Raw genomic sequence first — 20312 nt, 5'->3', positions numbered from 1 at the left:
CTGAGGTCGGGCGCCGACCTCAGTTGTCCGGGGTCGTCGACTGCGTAATCTTCCGGTGGCAGGGTTATTGTATTACTGGGGGAAAACCGTATTTCCCCAACACTACCCTCCGACTTCCGAGTTCGAGCTGTAGGCTCGGACGTGGGAAGTAGAAGTTGTTATCGTGGTTATCGAGGTCGAAGGGGACCACGGCCGCACCCCTAAAGCTTCTGTAACGAAGTCCGCGCCTTTTGAACCTTCGAGGTCGCTTCATGTGGTGGATTTATGATGAGGTCCGCGCCCTTAGGCATTTCGAGGTAGTTATGGCGTGCGCTGCGCCCTTTGGCCCGTCGAGATCGCTTTATACAGCGGACTTATGACGGGGTCTGCATCCTTACGTATCTCGAAGCAGCCATGATGATGATTACGCCCTTTAGATCTCCGAGATCACTTTGAACGGCGAGCTCATAACGAGGCTCCCCGGGCCCGATGAGGTGGCGCCTCGACCTTATAATCGACGCCGCCTCCTTAAATAGGCATGCCGTTTCGCCCTTCGAAATGAGCACGTGGCATGATCTGAGGTCGGACGTTTCCGATTTCGTATTGGCGGAATAACGATCTGGGAGGCTGGGGTTATCTCGGCGCTCCACGTGTCCCTGAGGTTTATTAAATGAAGGGAGCGGAGGTGATGTCCGCTCGTCTTTTAAGGTGATCCGGTTTAGTGGGCCTATGATGAGGCCGTGAGATCCGATGGGACGGCGCCTCGGTTGCGTACCCGGGATATTGATCCGGAGTAAATGCGATGCTTCGGGTTCCGAGGTTGACACCTGGCGCGATCTGGACGGGGGATGGAAACTAAGCCCGCCAATCCGGGCCGTCAGGAGGGTCTATATAAGCCCCTCGAGTTTGCCCTAATAGTCCTATTTGGTCGCCCTTTGCTTTTGCCGTCCCTACCTCCGTTCTCTCTCCCAACGATACTTTGCCGACGGTCCCCGGAGCGGTTTCCGGCAACTCTTTCCGTAGGTTCTTGCCCCGTGCTATTTAGGGTTTACCTCCTTCTTCTCCTACCTACTCCTCTCATCTTTTAGTTTACTTCAATTTTCTGAAAAAATGGGTCTTGGTCCGGAGGAGGTAGGGTCAAGCTTATCGGGGGAGGAGCTGGAGTTAATCCGCTCCCGGTTCTTCTTCCAGCCCGGGTTTCGTCTCGAAACTGCAGGGCCGGAAGACAGGGTGACGCGGCCGCCCCCAGGTCGGATCGCGATTTACCGCGAGACGCTCTGGGCCGGCCTGCGGTTCCCTGTTCACGAGTTCGTGAACAACTTGCTGGTGGAGTATCAACTCGTCCCAGCACAACTTGCTCCGAACTCGTGGAGAACTATTATCGGGTTCTTGTCCTTGTGCCTCGCGCACGGGATTCCGATCTCGGTGAGCATTTTCCGCCGGTGTTTTTTATTAAAGAAAAACCCGGCGGATGCAGAGTGGCTATACTTCGCCTTTCGGGGCGGTATGTCGCTCTTCCAGGGTGCCCCTTCATCTATTCATGAGTGGAAGGGGAAATTTTTCTTTCTTGCATCCGAGGCGCCGTGGGGGTTCAACCCGAGGTGGGGGCATCCTCGGTTGAAGACTCTCAACAGGCTCTCCGATCCCTCGGGGAGGGAGCTGAGGGTCTTGGACTCCCTACGGGCCCTCGGGAAAGGATTCAACCTAACCGAGCTCCTACGGGAGGGCGCCTTAGCGAGCGTGGGTTTGAGCTCGGCGCGCCCCGAGGGTAAGAATAGTTGTCTCGTCCTATTTTTACCTATTTCTTCTTTTCGCTAACACTGATCTGACACTCAAAAAAAAATTTTGGTTTCAGACATCCCCCACATGCCGACTAGCAGCACATCCCTCTTTTCTCGGCTGAAGAGGCGGGAGGCCGAGGCCGGCGGGGCCATCCCTCAGCCCCGGAAGAAGTCGAAGTCGGCCGCTGCTTCCACCTCGGCCGGGACGGGAGGCCCGGAGGCGGGGGTCTCTGCGGATGCCCGAAGGCGGGCGCCAGATACCGGCGATGCGGGCTCGGCAACCCCACTCCGTCCTACCCCTGTCGCCCAGCGGGGAGGACCGTGGTGATCCGACTGCGGCCTCCAGAGCCCGGGCCGAGCAGGGGCCCCGAGGTCCCCAGCTCGGGCGAGCCGAGCTCCCCGAGGGATCAGGCGGGGAGGTCAGCCGAGCCGGGGTCCCCAATCCTTGAAGGGAGCTCGGCCTTCCACAATGCCGATACCGCGCGCGCGGTATGTCGGCACGCCATGCTTCCAGCGGACCGGGCCGAGTTCCGGAGGGCGTCGCTGGAAGAGATCGTCGACAGTACCTACTGTAATACTGTTCGGGTGAGCTATTGCCTTAACCTCTCATTGGCTACTAACTTATGCATACACTGCCTGCTTTTTACTTATAGCTGCTTTCTTCTTCTTTTTTCCTCTTTTGCAGCGTATCCATGAAGTCGACTCCCTGGTGTTTATTGCCCAAAGTTGCCAGGCGGAGACTCGACGACTCAGCCGGCAGTTGGAGCCGGCCAAGAAGAGGGTCGCTGAGCTGGAGGCCGCGCTGGCCGAAGCCGAAGCGCGAAGGGAAGCCACCGAGGCCGGGCGACTCGCCGTGGTCGAGGTGCTCGAAGAGGAGAGGGCCGCCCATTCGTTGACGAAATCGGCCCTGCGTGCCTCGGAGGCGCGCCTGGGGGAGGCCCAGTCCGAGGTCGCGGGTCTGAAGTACGAGGCTGGGGTCTTCCGCCTCAAGATCGAGCAGCTCGAGGCCCGGGAGAGGAGGGCGCTCGAGCGGGCCGAGAACGCCGTGGAACTCTTCAAGAAGTCAGAAGAGTTCCGCGATATGTTAGAGGAGGAGACTGTGGACGGGTTCCTCCGAGGCTTTGACAACTTCCGGAAGCAGATGGCCCGGATGTGCCCTCAGTTCGACCTCTCGACGGTCCGTCCGAGGATGAGGTTCGGGTACGGCCCCGACGACGATGACGACGATATCCCCGCTGCCCTCGTGTCCGAGGAGGACCTCGCTGAGGTCGAAGCCGAGGCAGTTGAACCGGCGAGGGCGGAGGCCATACCTCGTGAAACCAGCGAGGTTGTTCCCGCGGCGCCAGCCGAGGCCCCCGCCGTAAACCCTGAGCCCGCGCCCGCTGCAGACCCTGAGCCCGCGCCTACTGAAGGCCCGCAGGTCATTCCTGTAGACGACGAGGGTGATGCTAATGAAGCCGCCGCCTCTTAGGACTTCGGTTTTTTCTCTGTTCATTGTAAACGAGGTCGGCCTACAACTTTGTAAAAGGCCGGTTTCTAGTTTTGTACTTAGCCTTTTGGCGTTTCATCAATGGAAGCTTTTTCTTTCACTTCTACATTTATTCTTCTTCTCTGTCTTTTCCACTCGGAAACGAGGTCGGTACTTCTGCCGACTCTCGACTTCGTATCCGAGCCTTCGGATAATATTAATAAAGACATGTCCTTTGGCTATGTCTTACCTTTCTTCTGGTGTGTATAAGTGTCCGAACTCTGATTACGCTAACTAGGGGGGGCTCCGAGCTTAGACTTTAGAAAATTTCACCAAGTCTTGTAGCTCGGATTCGTAGGTCGCAGAGGTTGCCAAGTTTGGCTTTTAGGTTCTCATGGCTCCGGGTTCGGGCTTCGGGCCCCCAAGTGGGGCCGCGCTAGACCTGCATAGGTCGCTACCGAGGTGCTCGGCCAAGCTTTTGAGCCTGGCTCTTGGGGCGCAGGCCCATAAGAAAGTTGTCCCCCAAAGGGGAGCTTAGGCCAATAGTCACATCGTCGCCAGGTTTTTCGCAGTCATTGCCCTCGGACTCTGCCGAGATTCAGGCGAGCGAGATTGGGGCCTGTAAGGAACACCTCGGCCTTTGAGGTTATCTTCACAGGTTGACATCGGAGTCTGGGCATGGGGGCCGAATTTGGCCCTTGCCCATAAGGGTTTATATGAGTTGTGGTGGAGATCGTCGGTAGACGAAGCATGCACAAGGTCAGCGGGAGATTAATCTTACACCGACTTGTAGAAGCAATCCGACCTTGGCCAGATTAAGGTCCCGATTTCAATCGGGGTTTCACTGTCAATACGTAGATAAATATAACAAGGCGAGCGTCAAATAGGATGTACCTTTTGTGTCTCCAAAATTGCGCCCCTCGTATCAGAGTAGGTGGCCTTATCTCCTCGCCAACTTCCGAAGTCATTCTTCGACTTTTGAGGAGCTCGGGCTTTTTATGAGCCCTATGGCGCCCGCCGAGGTTGAGGGGGTTTGGGGATGCTCCATCAATCTGCGACTCTTTCCGAGGTCGAGGGAGTTTGGGACTCTACGGTCGAGCCTCGGGGCATCTCGACCTTAGTCGGGGGATCGTGCGCCAGGTCGGTGGGTCTGGGAACGCGCTACCGACCTGCGACGCTTCTCGAGGTCGAGGGAGTTTGGGACTCTACGGTCGACCCTCGGGGCATCTCGACCTTAGTCGAGGGATCGTGCGCCAGGTCGGTGGGTCTGGGAACGCGCTACCGACCTGCGACGCTTCCCGAGGTCGAGGGAGTTTGGGACTCTACGGTCGACCTTCGGGGCATCTCGACCTTAGTCGAGGGATCGTGCGCCAGGTCAGTGGGTCTGGGAACGCGCTACCGACCTGCGACGCTTCCCGAGGTCGAGGGAGTTTGGGACTCTACGGTCGACCCTCGGGGCATCTCGACCTTAGTCGAGGGATCGTGCGCCAGGTCGGTGGGTCTGGGAACGCGCTACCGACCTGCGACGCTTCCCGAGGTCGAGGGAGTTTGGGACTCTACGGTCGACCCTCGGGGCATCTCGACCTTAGTCGAGGGATCGTGCGCCAGGTCGGTGGGTCTGGGAACGCGCTACCGACCTGCGACGCTTCCCGAGGTCGAGGGAGTTTGGGACTTTACGGTCGACCCTCGGGACATCTCGACCTTAGTCGAGGGATCGTGCGCCAGATCGGTGCTCCGCTGTCCTGCAATACTTCCCGAGGTCAAGGGAGTTTGGAACTCTACGGTCGAGCCTCGAGGCATCCCGACCTTGGCCGAGGAATCTGGGGATCACAAACGACCCAAGGTTAGAAGAGATAACTGTAATTATTGGAATGGTCGGATCATATGTAAAAAGGAGATCGAATCCGTGTTTTTGGTTGTCTTGAACCCCTAGGGGTCTTATTGGTAGTACATTCGTAGATTCTCGGAATTCCAGCTTCGCGGAATGGGGGTCCCTTCGAGAGATTTCAGCTTGTATGCTCCGGGTCGTTGTACTCGGGCGATTTGATACGGCCCTTCCCAATTCGAGACGAGCTTTCCCTGCTCAGTTGGCTGAGAGGCCTCGGCCCTCCTGAGGACGAGGTCCCCTACTTTGAAGAGCTTGGGCTTGACCCGAGAGTTGTAGTATTGAGCCGTTTTTTGTTGGTATCTTGCCATACGGACCCGGGCGACCTCTCGTGTCTCTTCGACGAGATCCAGGTTGTTCCTGAGCCGAGAAGAGTTGGAGTCAGGATCGTAATGCTCCACTCTTGGGGAAGGGAGGCCGATTTCCAGTGGGATAACAGCCTCCGTGCCGTATGCCAGGTTGAAGGGGGTCTCGCCGGTGGGCAATCGGAACGTAGTCCGATAAGCCCAGAGGACGTTGTACAGGTCCTCAACCCATTGTCCTTTGGATCGGTCAAGCCTGGCCTTGAGTCCCTGCAAAATAGTACGATTCGTTACCTCAGTTTCCCCGTTCGTCTGGGGATGGGCGACCGAGGTGAAGCGGTGGTCGATGCCGAGCTCAGAGCAAAATTCTCTGAAGTGGATGTTGTCGAACTGCCGGCCATTGTCGGATATAAGGATACGGGGGAGTCCGAATCTACAGATAATGGACTTCCACACGAAGTCCCGCATCTTATGCTCGGTGATCCGAGCCACTGGTTCAGCTTCGACCCACTTGGTGAAGTAGTCGATGGAGACGACCAGAAATTTCCTTTGTCCGGTTGCCAGAGGGAAGGGTCCCAGAATGTCGATTCCCCACTGGGCAAACGGCCAGGGGGCGGTGATTGAGGTCAGCAGGGCCGAAGGTCGGCGTTGGATGTTGGCGTTCCGCTGGCACCGGTCGCACCTCCGAACGAAGTCCGTCGCATCCTTCTGGAGGGTGGGCCAGTAATACCCTTGTCGCAGGATCTTATGGGCTAACGACCGACCTCCCAGGTGGTTTCCGCAAATTCCTTCATGGACCTCTCGGAGGGCATAGTCCGCCTCAGAAGGGCGGAGACATCTGAGGAGGGGAGAAGTGAATGACCGACGATAAAGCCTATTTTCGTATAGGACATACCGTGGAGCTTGACGCCTGATCCGGCGAGCCTCAATCTCATCTTGAGGGAGGGTTCCGTCCCGGAGATAACGGACGAGCCCGTCGATCCAGCTCGGCTCGAAGTCAATGCACATGGTGGGTTCGGGTTCCTCCGTGCTGGGTGTCCGAAGATATTCGAGCGTCGTCTCCTTAGAAAGCTCGCTCATGCGGAAGGTCGCTAGCTTGGATAACAGGTCCGTCCTGAGATTCTCCGCTCTGGGAATGTGCTGGATGTTGAAAGAGCCTAGGGCGGACGTAAGTTCCCGCACTTTTTGAAGATACTTTTGCATCGATGGCTCTTTCGCTTCAAAGTCCCCCTGGACTTGGCTCACTATCAGCTGGGAATCGCTGAAGGCCTTCAAATCTTCCACTTTCAGTTCTTTCGCCAATTTAAGCCCAGCAATAAGCGCCTCGTACTCCGCTTCGTTGTTTGAGGCCAGAAACTCGAGGCAGAAGGCTTGCTCGGCCACCACTCCGTCTGGGCTGGTGAGGATTAATCCAGCCCCGCTACCCCCCGAAGCTGAAGACCCGTCCGAATATAGAACCCACGGTTGCTTCGGGGTTCCATCCATAGGCGCAGATGGTGGCTCAGGGTCGTCCGGCAAGGTACATTCCACAAGGAAGTCGGCGAGAACTTGAGCTTTGATGGCCGGCCTGGGCCGATATTCGAGGTCGAATTCTCCGAGCTCTACCGCCCACTTGGCGATCCTCCCTGCACGGTCCGACCTCTGCAATATTTGCTTCATAGGTTGGTCGGTCAGTATGACTATTGTATGTGCTTGAAAATAAGGGCGGAGTCTCCGAGCCGAGATGATAAGAGCGAAAATTGTCTTCTCAAGTTTAGAATATCGGGTCTCAGGATCCCTGAGGACCCGGCTGATGTAGTAGACTGGCTTTTGGAGCTTGTCCTCTTCCCGGACCAGGACTGAACTTACCGCGGTCGGGGAAACGGCCAAGTATAAGTAGAGGACCTCGCCCCGCTGAGGCTTGGTGAGCAGCGGGGGGGAGGCCAGAAGGCGTCTGAGCTCTTCAAAGGCTCGCTGGCATTCTTCTGACCACAGAAAGTCCTTTGGCCGCTTAAGGATCTTGAAGAAGGGGAGACAGCGCTCGGCCGATCGGGAGACGAACCTCCCCAAGGCGGCGACCCGTCCAGTGAGTCGCTGCACTTCTTTGACTGTCTTTGGGGGCGTCATCTCCTGCGGCGCCCGAATTTTTTCGGGGTTGGCTTCAACTCCACGCTGGGTCACTATGAAGCCCAGGAATTTGCCAGAGGTGACTCCGAAGGCGCATTTTGCTGGGTTGAGTTTCATTCGGTACCTCCTGAGCTTGGAGAATGTTTCGTTGAGATCGGCCACATGGTGCTCCGCCACTTGGCTTTTCACCAGCATGTCGACCACGTAGACCTCCATATTTCGGCCGATCTGGTCCTCAAATATTTGGCTGACCAGCCTCTGATACGTGGCTCCAGCATTCTTCAAACCGAAAGGCATCACCTTGTAGCAATAGGTGCCCTTGTCGGTGATGAAGGCCGTCTTCTCCTCGTCTTCCGGCGCCATTCGGATCTGATTGTATCCGGAGAAGGCGTCCATGAATGTCAGTAGTTGATGTCCTGAGGTAGAATCCACGAGCTGGTCGATACTTGGGAGGGAGAAGCTATCCTTCGGGCAGGCCTTGTTCAGGTCAGTGTAGTCCACGCACATGCGCCATTTCCCATTGGCCTTCTTTACAAGGACTATGTTGGCGAGCCAATCTGGGTAGGAGACCTCCCGGATGAAGCCGGCTTTGAGGAGTTTGTCTACCTCCTCGGCTGCGGCCCGTTGTCGTTCCGGGGCGGAGCCCCTCTTTTTCTGCTTCACAGGTCGGCTGGTTGGCTTCACCTGGAGTCGATGGACTATGACCTCAGGGTCAATTCCCGGTACGTCAGCGGGCGACCAGGCGAAGACATCAGCATTGTCCCGCAGGAAGCTGATGAGGTGACCCCTCTCGCGGACGCCAAGGCCGGAGCCGACCTGCACAGTTAGCTCGGGAAGATTTTTTCGTAGGGGAACTTGAACAAGTAGCTCACCAGGCTCTACTTGCTTCTTCCAGGGATTATCCCTTGCGTCCAGGGTTTCTATGGGTAACGAGGGACCCGTTGCCTGGGCCGGCGCCTCGTTTGGCTGCTTCACTCTGTGAGCCGCCATGTAGCACTGCTTGGCGACCAGCTGATCCCCGCGGGCTTCGCCTACTCCTCGGTTGGTGGGGAATCGCATGAGTAGATGTCGGGTCGAGACCACAGCTCGGAGGGCATTTAGCCCTGGTCGCCCCAGGATGGCGTTGTAGGCCGAGGGTAGACGGACCACAAGAAAGTCCGTCCTCACAGTGCTTTCTCGAGGAGCGAGGCCGACCGTAACAAGAGAGCTGACCTCGCCCTCGACCGGGACCGAGTCTCCGGTAAACCCGATAAGTGGGGCATTAATTTTTCGGAGTTGTCCTTCTGGTGACCCCATTTTTTGGTAGGCATGATAGTACAAAACGTTGGCTGAACTTCCATTATCAACTAGGACACGTTTTACATCGAATTTAGACAATTATGGAGATGACCACAGCGTCATCGTGAGGGGTCTCAACCCCTTCCAAATCCTCGTCCGAGAACGAAATGACTTCGGCAGTACGCTGGCGCTTCGGGGAAATTCCTTGGGCTGGTCCTCCCGCCGAGGCTTCTCCGATTACATTGATGGTGCCGGCGATGGGCCTGTTGTCATCCGGATTCTCGGACGGTGCTGCGTTTTCCACTGGCCTCCTTTCTTCGCGTCAGTTCCGAACGAACCGATTGAGCACCCCACGGCGAATAAGCGCCTCAATCTCGTCTCGGAGCTGAATACAGTCCTCCGTGTCGTGTCCGTGGTCTCGGTGGAAGCGACAGTACTTCCTGGGGTTGCGCGGGAATCCCGTATCCCGCATGGGAGGTGGAGGTCGGAAGAAATCCCGGCCTTCGATCTCCATCAAAATTTCGGCCCGGGGAGCGTTGACAGGGGTGTAATTTTCGTACCTCCCTGGGTGTGTCCGAGGCCGTGGTGGGGACCTTGGTCGTAGTGAGGTCCTCCGTTGAGGTTGTCCCTGCTGCTGAGGCGGGCTTCTCAGTCGGGGGAGATTCTTCTCTCGGCGAGGGGATCGGCTTCTTTGGCGGCCGCGCTCCTCGCGGCGTTTCTTCTGCTTTCTTGAGGCGGGCTCGATTGCGCCTCGCCTAGAGGCGATTGCCTCTTCGGCCTTAGCGTACTTCCGAGCTCGGGCCAGCATCTCGGTGAAGTCGGCCGGGAAGCTCTTCTCGATGGAGAAAAGGAATCGATAAGAGCGGGCCCCAGTCTTTAAAGCCGACATGGCTATGGACTGGTCCAGCTCGCGAACTTCCCATGTGGCGGCGGTAAAGCGGTCCAGATACTCCTTCAGGGACTCTCCCTCCTTCTGCTTGACATCCAGGAGGGAATCTGACGTCCGCCGTTGGCGTCGGCGCGGCAAAATTGGTGGCAAATTGTCTGCCAAGTTGCTCGAAGGAAGATACTGTGCTCGGCTTTAGCCCAGAAAACCAGAGTCGAGCTGTCCCTCGAAGAGTCGCCGGGAAGGCCTTACAAAGCACAGCCTCCGAGGATCCTTGTAGGGCCATAAGAGCTCGGTAGCTCTCCAAGTGATCGAGGGGGTCGGTGACTCCATTGTAGGGCTCCACTTGAGGCATTTTGAACCTCAAGGGGACCGGCTCATCCTCGATCTGGCGGAAAAAGGGGGACTTGGTGGTGAACTCAAAATCCCCATCTTGTCTTGCCTTCTTGCTGTGGAGCGCTTCAATCTGGCGCTCCAAGTGCTCGACTTTCCTATCGAGCACCCCAACCCGAGGAACCGTCGCCGTGGTTTGCTCCGGCTCACGGTGGTCTGGGGCAGATTCGGCTTCGGAGGGTTGGGGTCTTCCGTTGGGACCTTCCCCAGGCAGCTCTCTCCGGGGGGAGGTCCGCCCTTCATTGTTGGCCCTTGAAGAGCCATGAAGATTCTGGCCCTGGGGGACCGGACCGTTGGGAGGGGACTCCGGCAAGAGCTGGGCCTGCGGGGGGAGCGTTGGTAAGGCCTCCTCACGTCGCAGGCCTTGAACGGCGGCCGCCAAGGCCTGGACTTGCTGCACCAGGGCATTGAATTGCTCCGGCTGGACCTAAGGAACCGGGTCAGCCGGTGCAGGTGAATTCTGGACGGAATGTCCAGGACTCTGTGGGGGACGCCGGGAGATGTTGGAGGCTCCCTTACTTCTCAACTTCATGATCGCAACTCGGGCCCTTCCTCTAGCGCCAACTGTTGCTGGAAATTGGACCCGGGGGCGATCGTCCGTCGAGGAGGGGGAGCTGTCGGCGGACGCGAGGGAGTGATGATGCGTCGGCGGGCGTCGTCCTCTGTCGGGGTGCCTGCAGAAAAGCCGGTGGCCGGGGCTTCCGGCGCCGGCCCTCCGATGCTTAAGTTAGAGGGGGCAAAATAGTGTTTAAAGAAAATGGGAGCAGTCGTCCTCTCTCTTTCTCTCTTCCCCCCCCCCTTTTTATAGGGGGGTTTACCTGCGATGTGACCGGACAAGGCCGTCGTACAGCTCGGCATGTTGCTTGATCCGGTGCACGGACAAGTAAATAATTACACTGATGTCGAAGGTAAGGCCGTCGTACGACCTGAGCCGTCACGCGATCGGGTGAATCATTGCATTGATGTCGGCGGTGAGGCTGGGGTCAGACTTATCATGGCGGACAGGACTCTGCCGAGCTGATTTGCCGTGGAGAACTGAGGATCCGTAGATGAAAGGAGCCACGCGCATTAATTGTTGCGTAGGCCGGAGATTCACATTAATTGTTGCGTAGGCCGGAGATTCACATTAATTGTTGCGTAGGCTGGAGATTCACATTAATTGTTGCGTAGGCCGGAGATTCACATTAATTGTTGCGTGAACTGAGGATTTGCCGGGATCATGTGTAATAAATGCTGGGGCAGTGGCAGGATATGGCCCTTGGCCGGACATCGGAGAGGTACGGCCGCGGCAGGTGGTCGACAAAGACCCGTCTTTGAGGTCGGAAGTCCTCTAGGTCGGATGATCCGGGATCGGACGCTCTGAGGTCGGGCGCCGACCTCAGTCGTCCGGGGTCGTCGACTGCGTAATCTTCCGGTGGCAGGGTTATTGTATTACTGGGGGAAAACCGTATTTCCCCAACAGGTCGTAAATCGTACTTTTCTCGAGTGCATCGCAGCGATCCCTTGGCAAGGCGGTCGGGTGAAGGAATGGCTCTTCTCTTCACGAGCATCTTTCTTGCATACTAAACTAGAAATAAAATGGAGAACTAAGCTGCAGCAGCAGCAGAAGGGAATCTATGCGCTCTGATTCACTGGTGCTGCGTCGTGATTCGTGAAGGGGAACGAGGGAAAGGGCCTTGGAGGATGGTCCGTGAATTCCCTTCCTCTCACCAATCTTTCCGTGATTCCCGCACATCATGGTACGACTATATATATGTATGTGATGACCGGCAGTGTGGTGAATCCTTAAAGCATGAGTCTGTATGTGGGCGGAGCTCCTCGTCCAGGGCCCTGACACCCTGCTGCGCGTTGCATTTGAGTTTGTGCGGAGCGTGGTACTGCTTTTTGCTTGATATGCGGATGCGCACTATTCCTTGGGCCCGTTCCAAAATTTGCAGCTATTGGGAAGGCTGGTTTTTGAAACTGGTGTGAGTCTGAACGGACTTAATGGCATCTGATATATGGCAAAGCAAAACGTAATTTGAAGCTCCAATTTGCAACGAGCTCCGATATATATATCAAGTTCTGATCGTGAAAAAACAAAAAAAATATCTATTTTTTATTTAAATCACATGGTTCGGATTGTAACTTTCGTGTGAAAAAATGATTCACCTTTTTTTGAAACACCAACCGTAGAACCGTGCAATTGCTGTTTCCATATAAATGCATGCTGATAAAAAAGAGAGTTTAGAATGCTTTGAAATCTATACGAAATGTGATCCAACGGTTAATATCGTAAAAGAAAATCAATTATTTTTTCGTGTGAAAGATACGATCCAAATCCACCCACACCGAGCAAGGTAAGGAATGATCGCCTTATTTTTTTTTTGAAAAAAAAATTATAGACAAAAAAAATGATGGAGTTTTAAACCTCGTGCAAAATACCTATTAATCAATTTAACTCTTAAAATGTTGATTTGTTTATGACAGGCAGCTTATGGATGAGCAAAATACATAGCATCCAACGGAGCATTCAAATAGATGCACCATATTGTTTAAATCTTATTTAAGGCCTATTTAGTTGAAAGAATAAATTATCCATGACTATCATTCGTAAATGTTTGAAGGTGAAAATAGAGAAGTGATACTCAGAGAAGAAATTGCTATGACGGGGAACGCCGAAATCTACGATACTATTTCCCTCGTCAAAACAAATTTAGGCTATCCGCATTGTATATTTTTGTAATTAGATTATTCTATATTTTTGGAGAGAGTTCAATGTTATCCTTCCACCACCATCCTCTTTGACCAACAAAAGTACCTACATATATTTCTCTAATAATTTATCCGAGCTTTCAAATCGGTCCTCAATAATTTTATCGCTTTTTCTCTCAAATGAGACAAAGAATATGTGAACATTTTTCAAGTTACAAATACAATAACAATAGACTATAACGTAAATCTAGATTAAATATAAATATTTTTTTAAAAAAATATACGATGGTATTTTCATCAAAAAAAAAAAGAACAAAACATGTGATGGCATCATCCACAAGCTCGATTGTATTTATTGGAGATATTTCTTTTGATAAATGTAGTTTAATATACGACGGTAAATATGCCAAATGCGTTTTTGAGTTCTTCTCCAAGAGAAAAAAAAACATAGTACTTAATATTATATATATATTTAAATTTTTTGTGACCAATAAATATGCCACGTAGTCAACTTCAGCAGTTTGTGATTACATTTTAGTTTCCTTTGCTATTTGGAGAGAACATGACTTGCTAACGGGCACGATTTGTCATCTTTATTTTTTTTAAAAAAGAAGAAAATTAAGGAACCTCCGGCAACCAGGGAGCGGAGAGAGAGAGAGAGAGTGTGTGTGTGCGCGCGCGCGCGTGTGAGGCGAAACTTGCATGGAAGGTAGCTTATCTAATATTATTAACATCGTAGAACGAAATATTAGAAGGACCATTTTAACTATTACGTAAGCAGAACCCAAACAATAAATCGATTTGAAAAAAACACACGTACGCACGCACACGGCTCGCCAGGCGCCTTGCAAGCGATGCACAGAGCCAACAAGCGTAGAGAGGCGTCCGCGCGATGCCAATTTTCCCCAAGACCTGCTGGAACTATAAATTGTGAAGTGGGTTGGAGCCGGTCGGCGAGAATCTCTTCTCTTCTCGGACGCCCTCCTCTCGTCTGTTGGCGCCCCGGCTGAATATTCCGCACTGGAAGCTGATGGAGTCTACGGCTCTCCGCCTCTCTTTCGGGGTTTCTTTAGAGGCGGAGCTGGAGGACTTCTCTACCTTCACCGAGACGAGGAGGGGGCTCGCCTTGAGAATTAGATACACGAGAGAGACCATCAGCACTAACTTTGGGCACTTCATCTCTCCCCCTCTTCTCCTGTCTGCTTGGCGGAGAGTATAATTGGCGGATGATGCGAATATATACAGGTCGTGATTGGACATTTGAGTGTGAGAGAAGAGGAGCTGGTAAGACTTTTGTTGCTTTCTTCTGCCTGGCCCCCCCTTTTCTTTTCCCTGTTCCTATTGCTTGGGATCTGCGTTTGGCGTCCTCCATTCCGGATCTATGAAGGAGTAGCAGTATAACTAGTAGCTGGCCCAGGAGATCATAGTTTTCGATCCAGACCCAGTTAAGCTCATCGTAAACCTAAGCGCGCGGCCGAGGAGGATTGCGAAACTAACGGACAAGCCTAGCTGCATGGAATAGAGTTCGGGCTGCTCGATTTTTCTGCCAATAAAGGAGCAAACGCCGCCCGATCACGGGAACCCCGGGGCCCCTCATTCTGCATGGGTTGCTTGCGAGAGTTTAATTGGCTTTTTTAAATAGCTCCTATAATGAGGAATTTCTTTCGATGCCCCTACCCGAGCTTGCTTACTCTCAAGTTCCATGCTGATGAATGCTGCTTGTTTAATATAAAAGCGATGGCCCCCAGTTTAATATGTAATAAATTTATTATTACACGGCCAAGAGGTTGGGCGTCCATGCGACACTTAAATCAAAGAAGTTATATATATATTCAATCTATTATTCCATGCAACCCCACATGCAAGAACTCTGTGCGTCAGATCGATTATTCCCTCTTCCAATTAAAATCTAGCATGATACCCTACATTTGCTATACTCTTTCCTTTCATTCTGGGCCGCCGGAATGTCATCATCGATCTCGTTCTCCTTCATCACTTGATACGGGCGATGTGCATCGCTATGAAAGCCTCCGTGAGCCACCAAATATTCCCCGTTGGAAGGAGGGCCCAGTGGAGGTTAATACGCGGGTGGGCTGCCCCCTCCTCCTCCCCTGCTATTTTTTTAAAAAAAAAGCATGCGTGACCATAAGATGACAAAGTCGTGGAATCAAATGAACCAAACAAAGAATTGGGTTCGGAGAACTATTTGACCGTCATTATTATGGAGCAACCCGATTGCCATTTTCCAACCAAGTATCGAGAAGCGCAAAGGAATTTATAAACAGCGGTGCGGGATGAAAAGCTTGCCTCCCACGTCGCATCTCCCATGAGGGGTTCCATCAGCTAGCCCTGGGCCTGCTATCTTCCAAGAGCGCGTCCTGTGTGCGCATCAGTAGGGAGGGTCCTGGCGGGCACGTTTGCCTTCCAAATCTGAATCCAGTTTGGGAGAATCTTTCTTCAAAAATTCGGATCCAAACGCATCGGGTCACTTCGCTACTGAAACGCCATCGCGCTTTATTTCATGGCAGCCACGCGCAGGGCTGGCAGGGGACAAAAACGCTGCCTTTAGGCCTAAGAAGGGCTGTCCTTCTGGCTCGCTCACTCGGCCATATATCTAGATAGCCATGCATAGGCTCTGATTCGATTCATGCCGGGGGTACCGAGAGGCTCCAAAGTTGCACCATGATAAGGATCATGGTTCAGCACGTACGATCGAGTGCACGGCAAGCTCTGCCAATCGGCGCAGCAAATTTCTATACCTACGTCATCGATTGATGTCCGTGTAAGGGCCTATAGGACGGGAATCTTGGCGTGAAGCAGCCCAACACGCAGAAGACTAAGGAGACGCTTGCCAGGGCCGGGAGGGAAATGTTCCCCGGAGCCACTCGACGCTTCCTTGACCTGAGGGTCCGCTTACATTGGCTGAACACCTTAACCGGCCAACTTTGAAGATCTAAAGGCCACGGTGTTGAAAAAATACAAAAAATAATAATGTTGCAATTTTTTTTTTGTATGTAATTAAATGGGATATCACTCATCAAGCAACAATAATCTCTGCAATCTACTCAAAGCAAAATAATCAAGCAATCTAAACATAAGAGACAACACAATTTTTAACGAGCAAAATAAACAATAGATCTCATCGAGTGTTGATGCTTGAAATAATTAATAAATGAGATTTTTCAAAGATTCAAACCATTCAATTTGTAATTCTCAATATCGGAAACAACATGCTAAAATTTTAGCCAAATCTGAATAAAATCAATGATCCGATCATTCGACAAAGCAGCACTTTTTCTTTCTCTTCTTCTTCTCTGTTTCCCCCACTTTTTTTCTTCTGTTTTTCATAGAGTCCCAGATGACTCAGTTTCTGTGTGATTAGCTCACCCATGTTTTCTTCTTATCCTTATTTTTTTGAAATTCAAATGAGGTGGGTCCCATGTGAGGAGGGACCACACTAACAGACCTCTCTTTCCGACTCATGTGGGGATTCCACCAATCTCACTCTCTCTCTACAAGCAATAATTTCTTTCATTGACAAAATTTTAGTAATCATATCTCACCCATTATTACTATCATTGATTTTTTCAAGACACAATAAAACTTCATCTCCAAAGCATCTCGAACCCAATGACATCTCATATCAATATACTTGGATCTCGAATAAAATGTTGGATTCTTTGAGAGATGGATGATGCTTTGACTATCACAATAAAACATATATTTCTCTTGTTCTTGGCTCAACTCTAACGGAAAATTTTTCATCCACAAAAGTTCTTTACAAGCTTCTGTAATAGCAATATACTCAGCCTCCGTAGTAGACAAAACAACACATATTTATAACTTAGATTGCCATAACGCTGCTCCCCTGAAAAAGTCATCAAGTACCATATTGTGGACTTTCTAAAGTCTACATCACTAGGCATATCTGCATCTTTGTACCCATCCATCCAATACATATTTATCATTATCAAAGCATAAACAGACTCTAGAAGTGCCTCTAAGATACTTGAGAATCTATTTGACAACTGCCCAATGTTCCTTACTAGGGTTAGAAAGAAATCGACTTACAGCACCAACTGCATAAGCAATATTCGACCTAGTGTCAACCATAGCGTACATGAAATTGTCAACTGCAAATGCATAAGGAATCTTCTTCATTTCTTCTTTATCTTTCCAACTTGCAGAACAATGCTTGGTACTTAAATTGAATTGACCTGCAAGGGGAGAGCAATCTGGTTTGGACTCGCTCATGTTGAATCTTTCTAACACTTTTTCAATATATCTCTCTTGGGATAACCAAATCTTTCCATTCTTCCTGTCATGAGTAATTCTAATGCAAAGAATTTGTTTAGCTGGCCTCAAGTCCTTAATGGCAAAGAACTTGCTCAACTCAATTTTCAAGCTTTCAATATTCTTAGCATCATGGCCAACAATCAACATGTCATCCACATAAAGCAAGAAGATAATAAAATCTTCATCAGATATCTCTTCAAAAACATACAATGATCAGAAGCAATTTTACTATACCCATGGTCCATCATAAATTAATCAAACTTTTTATACCGCTGTCGAAATGCCTGCTTGAGCCCATACAAACTCTTTTTTAATCTACACATGAGATGCTCTTTGCCTTTAACTATGAACCTTTTTGTCTGCTCTATATAAATTTTCTCCACTAACTATGAACCCTTTTCACTTATGTGCCCAAGCCACTTATGCTATAATTCAATGGAGGAGTCTTCAACTGCATTCACCTTCCCCTTGCACAATTTTAATTGCATTATCTAAAGTGTGCTTGATTTCTTAATTTTCTATTGCTATCACTAGAAAACTTTTAGTAAGCTTCCATTTTTCTTCACCGAAGTAGCTGTAGTAACCTTCATCATCAAGTACTCCAATAGAGATCAAGTGGAGACGAATTTCTGAAACATGTCTCCCATTTTTCAGATTTTCAAGCAAATGTCTCTCATGCCTACAATCTTAGTTAATCCATCATTTTCTATTTTCTGCCAAAATTACCACTATTATAGGATGTGAATAAGTCCCATCGAGAAGTAATATAAAGAGAGGCACATGAGTCAACAACCCAAGTACAATTCTAGAATGTAAGGTTTACACTAGCAACATCATAAATAATACTGACATCACAATCAGATGCAGCTGCTGCTGTATCATTTTCTTCCTTATTTTTTTCACGTCTTTCTCTTTATTGTACTCTTTTAAATTTTCTGCACTCTTTTTTCATGTGCTCTGGTTTGCCACGATAAAAATATTTAATTTTTCTTCTAAATTTAAACATTCTTCTTGACTTAAACATTTGATCTCTTTTTTAAATTTTAATTTTTCTTTTTGACCTATCATGATTGTTAGAATTTTATAAAATTTTAGTTCCAGTCCTCTCTCATCTTTCCGTAACCAATGCCTCTTTTAATTTTCTCCTAAAGCTTATCTCATTTACATTCAAATGAGATGGATCCAACCAGAGGAGGAACCACACCAACACTCGGCCCACACCACAATTTCAAGTCAAAAACTGCTTAGAGATTTCCATGCAACACCTCAGATTGCTTTTACTCCAAATGCTACTTTCAGTTTTTAACGGACATCGTCGCTGAAAGCTGTCATGGCATTCATATATCCTCCGTATTAGATAAACGGTCCAAGTCATTTTATCGGGGTTTTATTATAAGCCACGCCAAGAAAAAAATGACATATTTCGATGCTCTGTGGATGTATGATGCTACAAAGCCGTGCGCCTAAATGAGTGCAAGGAAAATTTAAGATAGAACTGGTCAGTTGACTTGATGCGGTAACTTGAAAGCATAATCAAACAGTTCACAAATCAAGCATGGCGAGCAAATACCACATCTTCATGGCAGCAAGCCTACAAGCCTCGAAGAGCTAATGCGTAAACTACAGAACACCATTAGGTTTGAATTAAAATGCCCCAAATCATAGGCTGGTTCAAGAAAATGCACTGAAAAATAGGGCAACAAGCCACCTTAGGGTCGATGACGTCGTAAACAAAACCAGCAACATTAATGTTCCATCAAATACGTGATTCGTCTTGGGAAGCGTTTACATCATCGAGGATGATGCCATCTTGCCATCATCTGCAGCAAGAAATTAGCGGACTTCCGAGTCAAGAACGTCAGTTTTCCTCCTTTACATTTATATGGCCTCAGTCATCCATGACAGCAAACTGCATATTCTCAGACGGTTTCCAGTGACGCTTCCGCTGATTTATGAACCAGTTACTTATCTGCTTCTGGTCCAGGCCCGTTGATTCAGCCAATGCCATCTTTTCACCTTCCTGAATTTCACAAGCAAAACAGATCAAATGAGATCATTTCCCTTGCTTCCATTGATAAAATTCGTTGTCCTTTCGCATGCTCAAATAAATTAACGAGATAAAAGTGTCCTGTGACCTTGGACAATTATGCTAAACTGTTAGGGAATCCTGAAAAAAATCGAACATTCAACAAGTACTTTATAAAGTAGCAAACTATAAGTGTTATCAGAACCCTCGGTATCTTCATATCTTATATCCCATGTAGGGGAAACCAACTCAACAAGCATACCGCTTCCGATGAATGCACTCCCAGTGAGATGTCCACAGAAAAAAAAGAGCATTTGAGCGGATATCGGAACCATACGACGGTTCTCCACTCTCCAGGGTGGCTCATCATTTTTAAGCTCGGATGTGAAGGTCTAATCTCAAGTTCTGACAAGCATGATGGCCCCTGACAGATCACTAATCCACAAAGTCCTCGTCGCCACTCCAGGGTGACTTAACATATTGCATCACACGATTAAATACCATTAAGCAGTCTCGGTCGTGCTTGACAAGGAGAAAGAGTATGCTTACTGTTGGGTATGGCCATCCATAGTGCGCTTCCCACCAATCAAGCAGCTTCAGCCGAGCATCTTTTGGCAACTTTATTTTCTTCTTCCTCTTTGAGAACTCCTGCTTCAAGCTACTCAAATAACCACCGTATTTGCAGAGAAGGTTGTCCTTGAGATCTCTATCTTCCCTTTTAAAGTGAGACTCCTGGGCGTCTATTTCTCTTCCACTGAATTCCTCCTCCGACGATCCACAAGTCTCATCTGGTCAGGTGAGACACAATTCTTATAATCACGGCCTAAGCTACTGAAAACAGCAATTAATCAATTCAGCTAATATAATAACCCTACTTTATTGCAGAAAGAAGCACACAAAATTTCGACTTGAGAATGGATAAATAACATGCTGGCCATAAAAACAAATTGTTTGGAAGGACAATCTTTGCCTTGGTCGCATGCATGTTTGTATATATGGATGCAAATCCCCGATCTTGAAAATAATATACAAATATCTAAACAAAATCGTGCAGGAAACCCACCCCACTTTTCATTGATGAACGACATGACATGAGAAGATAGGCCTGAGCGTCCAATTCTGGGAACGGTATATAAGAAGTGAAACATCTCCAGAACATAACCTTGTGTGCTTAACATGGATCGTCGAGCAAGTGTGAAATTACAACGTAAACAAATA

General features: G+C 50.0%; 2 protein-coding genes across 2 annotated transcripts in view; one reads left to right on the top strand and one right to left on the bottom strand.

Moving 5' to 3' along the window:
* The first annotated feature begins 2264 nt into the window (after positions 1–2264).
* On the top strand, positions 2265–3231 carry LOC120113344 (tropomyosin-1, isoforms 33/34-like). Its single transcript, XM_039134499.1, has 2 exons — positions 2265–2345; positions 2446–3231. The coding sequence occupies exons 1-2, from the start codon at positions 2265–2267 to the stop codon at positions 3229–3231; spliced, it is 867 nt and encodes a 288-aa protein (XP_038990427.1).
* A 15344-nt stretch (positions 3232–18575) lies between these two features.
* The window catches only part of LOC103723136 (homeobox protein knotted-1-like 6), a 34963-nt gene continuing 33226 nt past the window's right edge, over positions 18576–20312 (bottom strand). Inside the window, exons 4-5 of the mRNA XM_039134453.1 lie at positions 19644–19882; positions 18576–19088 (exon numbers count right to left, since the gene is read on the bottom strand). Coding sequence (XP_038990381.1) covers positions 18957–19088; positions 19644–19882 — 371 coding nt within the window. The 3' untranslated portion in view covers positions 18576–18956. The remainder of the gene's footprint in view (positions 19089–19643; positions 19883–20312) is intronic.

The sequence above is a fragment of the Phoenix dactylifera genome, chromosome 15, assembly GCF_009389715.1.
Source record: "Phoenix dactylifera cultivar Barhee BC4 chromosome 15, palm_55x_up_171113_PBpolish2nd_filt_p, whole genome shotgun sequence".
NCBI classification, from domain to species: Eukaryota; Viridiplantae; Streptophyta; class Magnoliopsida; order Arecales; family Arecaceae; genus Phoenix; species Phoenix dactylifera.
The sequence above is the reverse complement of the archived record's forward strand: the minus strand, read 5'-3'. Positions and strand labels throughout refer to the sequence as shown.